This window comes from Lepidothrix coronata, unplaced genomic scaffold (genome assembly GCF_001604755.1).
Source record: "Lepidothrix coronata isolate B3197 unplaced genomic scaffold, Lepidothrix_coronata-1.0 Scaffold14, whole genome shotgun sequence".
Taxonomy (NCBI): domain Eukaryota; kingdom Metazoa; phylum Chordata; class Aves; order Passeriformes; family Pipridae; genus Lepidothrix; species Lepidothrix coronata.
In genome coordinates, this window is record NW_016690194.1 from 2,504,441 (window position 1) to 2,509,796 (window position 5,356).

The window sequence follows — 5,356 nt, forward strand, 5'->3', positions numbered from 1 at the left end:
CTGTCATGTGATAGCAAGAGAGCAGGAGCTGCGAGGGTCTCCCGGCTCGGGCACCATTACAAAACTGCGCTGGAGCGCGCAAGTCCCGCCACAGCCACGGCCGCCGCCTCGCTCGCCTCCTCTCCCTGACGGCTCCTGGCGCTGGCCTCCGCCGCAAACTTTTCACCGGACTGAGCGGTGAGAGGGACGTTTATATTTCCTTCCTCAGCATCTCTGCAGAGGTCCGGGGTAATTTCATGCTCATGTCTGAGGAGCACCAACTCCAGTAGAGTGTGTCAGGCGGCAGTGGGGAAGTCCAGGAGACTCAGCGGCCTCCAGGAGGAAAGCGGGGACGCCAGCGGGGGCAGGGATCGGGCTCGGCCCCGTAGCCCCTGAGACTCCGCGGCCTGGGCAGCAGCTGTGTCTCCCACAGGCAGCGGCGCGGCGAGGCAAGAGCATCCCGCGGGGTGAGGCTACTGGAAGGAGCCGTGTGCGAGCCCGCCGGCCGGCTGCGAGGCGGTCACGATCGCCTGTGGCCCGGGGAGGTGGCGCCCAGGATGTAGAAACGGTGGCGGGGCAGAGCAGCGCCGTTCCCGGCATCCCGAGTCCGCCGTGCGCGACACTTAGTGGTGCCCGCCTTGGCGCGGTGGGATCGTGTGGCCGCGGGAGGACTGTGGCGGGGCGGCGATGCCCAGGCCGGGGAAGAGTTCGTACAGCGACCAAAAGCCGCCTTACTCTTACATCTCCTTGACGGCCATGGCCATCCAGCACTCGGCCGAGAAGATGCTGCCCCTGAGCGACATCTACAAGTTCATAATGGAGCGATTCCCCTACTACCGGGAGCATACCCAGCGCTGGCAGAACTCCCTCCGTCACAACCTCTCCTTCAACGACTGCTTCATCAAGATCCCGCGGCGACCCGACCAGCCGGGCAAGGGCAGCTTCTGGGCGCTGCATCCGGACTGTGGGGACATGTTTGAGAACGGCAGCTTCCTCCGCCGCCGCAAGCGCTTCAAGGTCCTGCGCCCCGAGCACCACCTGCCTGGCGGCGGCGGCAGCGGGACAGGCAGCGGCGGTCCCGGCAAGCCCCCGGCGCCCACCCCGCACATGGTGCACTACTTCCATCCGCACCCGCCGCCACCACCGCCTCCCTCGGGCAAGGTGCCGGGGCTGGCAAGCTCCGAGGCGGCCGTGGCCGCAGCAGCGGCCGCTGCAGCGGTGGGGAGGCTACCGCAGTTTTCGCCCTACGGGAGCAGCCAGCCCTCGGGCTTCAAGCATCCCTTCGCCATCGAGAATATCATCGGCAGAGATTACAAGGGTGTACTGCAGGCCGGCGGGCTGCCGCTGGCCTCGGTGATGCACCACCTGGGCTACCCGGTGCCCAGCCAGCTCAGCGGCGTGGTGAGCTCCGTGTGGCCGCACGTGGGGGTGATGGACTCCGTGACCAGTGTGCCCGTGTCCCCTGACTACGGACCCTTCGGCGTGCCTATGAAGGCGCTCTGCCACCCGCCGGCACAGACCATGCCGGCTGTCCCGGTGCCCATCAAACCGGCGCCGGCAATGTCCACTGCCTCGGCCATCCCTGCTCTGACGGTCTCTGCCTCGCAGATCTGCCCTGCTGCTTCCCCGGCCGCTGCTTCGTTGTTGGAACAGGCCGCGAGCAACAACCCCGAGGGCAAGGGCTCCCTCCACTCCGTCCTGGTGCACTCCTAAAGAGCAGGGGGTCGAGGAGGAGAGAGGCCCCCAGGCTCCCAGACGAAAGGACGCGGGGCTTCAGAGCATGCATGCGGCACGGAAACCCGATCGATCTTATGACTATACCCCTGCTGGTGTCTGTATTTTTACCGTGTACAATCAGATTATTTGAGAGCTAGATCGCAGGTAAGAGCTTTTATCGTCAATCGCTAAATGTCATTAGTAGCGGAGAGGCGGCGTGAAAAATCATAGCTGGGGCCAAAGGGGCTGGCTCCGAGGAAAGGACAGAGAGGGAAGGTCTCCTCGACACCCCATCAGCCTGAAGCCATGCAGCCTGGGTTACCCTCTGAGCCCCTCTCCCGGGGCGGCCATCCCGGAAGTCCCACAAAAGCCGTGCTCGGTGGGAGAGGGGCTGCAATCTGCCGGCGGCTGGGGGGAGCAGAAGGATAAAGCCCCTGCTGAAATCTGCTTTTCCCTCTTCCACGACGGACGGGAAAACTCTGCCCCGCCGTCCTGTAGATCTTGCTCCGAAAGAGGTGGGCAAAGCCTTGGACCCTGGCGAGCCGCAGGGTCCCAGGTCACGTAATGCTCGCTGTTTAAAGAATAAGCTTTAAATAACTCGACTAAGAAGCGAGAATTTAAGTGACAATGGCACTGACGGCGAAGAGTTCCTTTGACTAACGACCACCTACCCTTCCCCTTCACACTGTCATAGTCTATTCTATAGTACCTTAGAAGGGACTGAAGCGTGACCTGTCCTCTCAAGCCGTGTGTGAGTGTCCGAGTTCCCTAGTTTCTCATTAAAATAAAAGCAGCCCGGCGATTCGTAGATTGTGCTTTTCAGATCACCTTTCACCTCTCACGGACACCACTATTTTATATGTGTTGCTTGGCGTTTCTTCCTCGTGAATCTGAACACAAAAACCTGCGGGTGGAGGTGGGGGCGGAGAGTGAAAGAGGTGGGGGAAAGTGGAGGAAGACAATGGAAAAATGGTTAAAAATTATTTGGGCAAAGCAGTTTAATGAAAGCAACCTTCCAACACACAAGAGGTCTGTGCAAGCAGAGGCATCAGAAGTCAGAGAGGGATGCGCTAGCTGATGAGTCCCGGCTGATTTGTGAGTGATTGCTGCCGTACCCTGTCTGCCCTGCTGTACACCAATGCTCATTAAAGCCAGTTGCTGGTACTGTTATTTTAAATGCTCGCCTTTCACATTGGTTAAGAAACCTGTGTTCGTAGCACAAGTCTGCGCTCCGTCACCACAAACTGATAGAAGCACCCACAAGTTTTCTCCGCGGCAAGGCAAGGGGAGGAAAGGGAAAGAAAACTTTTACAGGTAAATCACCTGCTACAGAGGCACTTTGACTCGCCACTGCCCGCAGCTCACAGGCAAAGCACCGGCGCTCCGGATGAGGACAGGGCACCGGCTCGGATCCCGATAGCAGGATCGGGAAGGCAGGTTAGTTTTGTCACTGGTTTCAGTGGGTGCTGGATCCGACCTGCTTTCTCGGTATTATCTCCTCATGCCTCGCACCTACTGTGGTCCGAGACTCCAGGTCGCTGTCCTCACCCTTGGGAAAGGGTATCGCGTGACAGATCGGCCGTTCTTAGTGGACCTCTAGACAGAGAAACTTGCTATGAAAAGCAAACCTGTTTGGCCTCAAGTACCGTCTGTCAAAGGTTTCCCCCACGCACATTCCTGGGGTCTGTTTGACCACTTGAAATTCAACAACTATTGGATTTCCAGTTGTGCCCTCCGCTCTGGCAGGGGTATGGAGGGGGTGAGGGGACGTCTTTTCACCTGAATTTCAAAAATTATAGAATTCCTAGCGCTGAAAAAATACTACTAATGAGACACGGATCGGTATCACGATTTGTGAATCTGTCTGGAAGGTGAATTGCCTCTAAAGTATTGCAACCAGATATACTGAGCCGAAACAAATGATTAAAAAAATAAGACAAAGGAAAAAGAAAAAGTACTTCACATTTTCTTTCTGTCTTTCATCTTGGGCAGGAATCCAAGTAGATATTTCTGCTGCTAAAAACAAGTTGCTTATAGAGAAAGCAGCCCTCCAAAAAATCGTGAATAACACTACTTCTATATTAGTTCTATATGTATTTAAGCATATTCCACTGCTTTTGATGTGACTGTTGTGTAGTGCTCCAAGGAAGGAATCTGCATTTTCCCCTCACATTGGTCTAATGGGCAAAATTGATGAGGAACCCGAAGCAGAAGAAGTAATCCTCCTGGGAATTAGTCAGAGGATTCTGGTTAGTTTTAAGGTTCTGAATCGTCTAAATTTCATCGCGGCAAAACTTTTTTTGGTGTGAGGAGGCCAATCCGGGTATCTGGGTATCGCGGCGGGCGGTAAGCAGGAGGTCCCCGCCGCTTTTTGACCCCGGTTAGGGGCGGGCGGCGGCAGGGCAATAGGGGCAGGTGTCATGATAACAACCCCTGGCGCAGGGGCTATCGCGACGGGAGAAGGTTTCTGGTTGGAGGCGAGACGGGGTTGAGGGCCGAGCCCTCGCCCATCGCCCGGAGGGATGCACGGGGACGGTGAAGTACCCAGCGATTTTGTGAGATGCCCAGCGATTTGCCTACACGGGCGCTGTGTGCAGCAGGTTTTCCTCACCATAAGGGCTTTGGGGAGTGGGAGGTTAGGCTACAGGTGATTCGCCCAGAGGGCTTAGTGTGACTCCCGAGTTAGTGGCCTACACTCCGTATGACCGAAAGACGGTGTTATTTTCTGTAGCTAGTACGATGAAGATTACAGAGGGTTAGAACCTGCTAATTTGAGACTGTCAGAGGGGAAGGGAAACTTAACTATTTGACTAGAATTTTCTAACTTGTTTATATGCCTATTTTTCTTTATTCTTACGTATTTCATCTCTAAACATAGCCTTTGCAATGCTACACAAATTTTGCACCAATAACCAAAAATCCCAATATACAAACAAACCCAATCCCAATGCTGTTTAAAACCAGATGATGGTACAGGATGCAGAGAAATTAAATAGTACTCTTTCCTCCAATTTGAAAAGCAGGTGTAAACCAGTGAAGGGTAACATTTTTCACTTGTCAAATGAAACAGGGCAACATTCTTGTGGTAACTATTAGATTTTGTCTATCTGCTATACTGAAACACCTCATGCAGAAACAGGTTGCCTTCAGATTAAACTGCTCATGTGTTCTGCACAGAAAACACGGCTCAGTCTTTCCTGAGGGGGTGCAGTCAGGGTGGTTGTAAACAGAAGAAATGGATGGAAGCAGGACAAGCAAGTTTACTCTTCATATCATCACGCTACCAAAGATAGTGAAGCAAAAGTTAGTGTTAGAGGAATGGAGGCTTAGAAAAGGCATAGATCTCACCCTCGTATGCTTCTGGTTTATTTTGACTAGGTAATATAGTGATTGCTATTTCTACTATCAATATAGTGATTGATATTTCTACTATCCCTAAACAAGGCATTGCTTTGTGTATTTTAAGCTTATGGAGTGTGCAACTCAAGATAGAAAAGCAAATGCTGTAAGGATCTTAAGATTAGAGTGGTTTATGGTCTAAATGTGACAGCAATGTTTCAGTGGCTATGTTCTGATCTCAGTGATACCTGCTATAATATAACAACCAGTCTCATAACTGAAAATCTGGACTCCATTGATCCAATCCTGAAGTCTCTCTGGA

The 5,356-nt window shown here is 53.7% G+C and overlaps 1 protein-coding gene across 1 annotated transcript; it reads left to right on the plus strand.

Moving 5' to 3' along the window:
• Positions 1-666: 666 nt before the first annotated feature.
• On the plus strand, positions 667-1,692 carry FOXB2 (forkhead box B2). The gene is made up of 2 exons (XM_017806063.1): positions 667-1,091; positions 1,158-1,692. The coding sequence occupies exons 1-2, from the start codon at positions 667-669 to the stop codon at positions 1,690-1,692; spliced, it is 960 nt and encodes a 319-aa protein (XP_017661552.1).
• The last annotated feature ends 3,664 nt before the right edge of the window (positions 1,693-5,356 follow it).

Excerpts from the sequence above, each read along its gene's own strand:
- FOXB2 (XM_017806063.1), top strand. The coding sequence starts at position 667 with ATGCCCAGGCCGGGGAAGAGTTCGTACAGCGACCAAAAGCCGCCTTAC. Across the intron at positions 1,092-1,157 it reads GCGCCCACCCCGCACATGGT|CTCCGAGGCGGCCGTGGCCG; the intron begins GCACTACTTCCA and ends GGGGCTGGCAAG.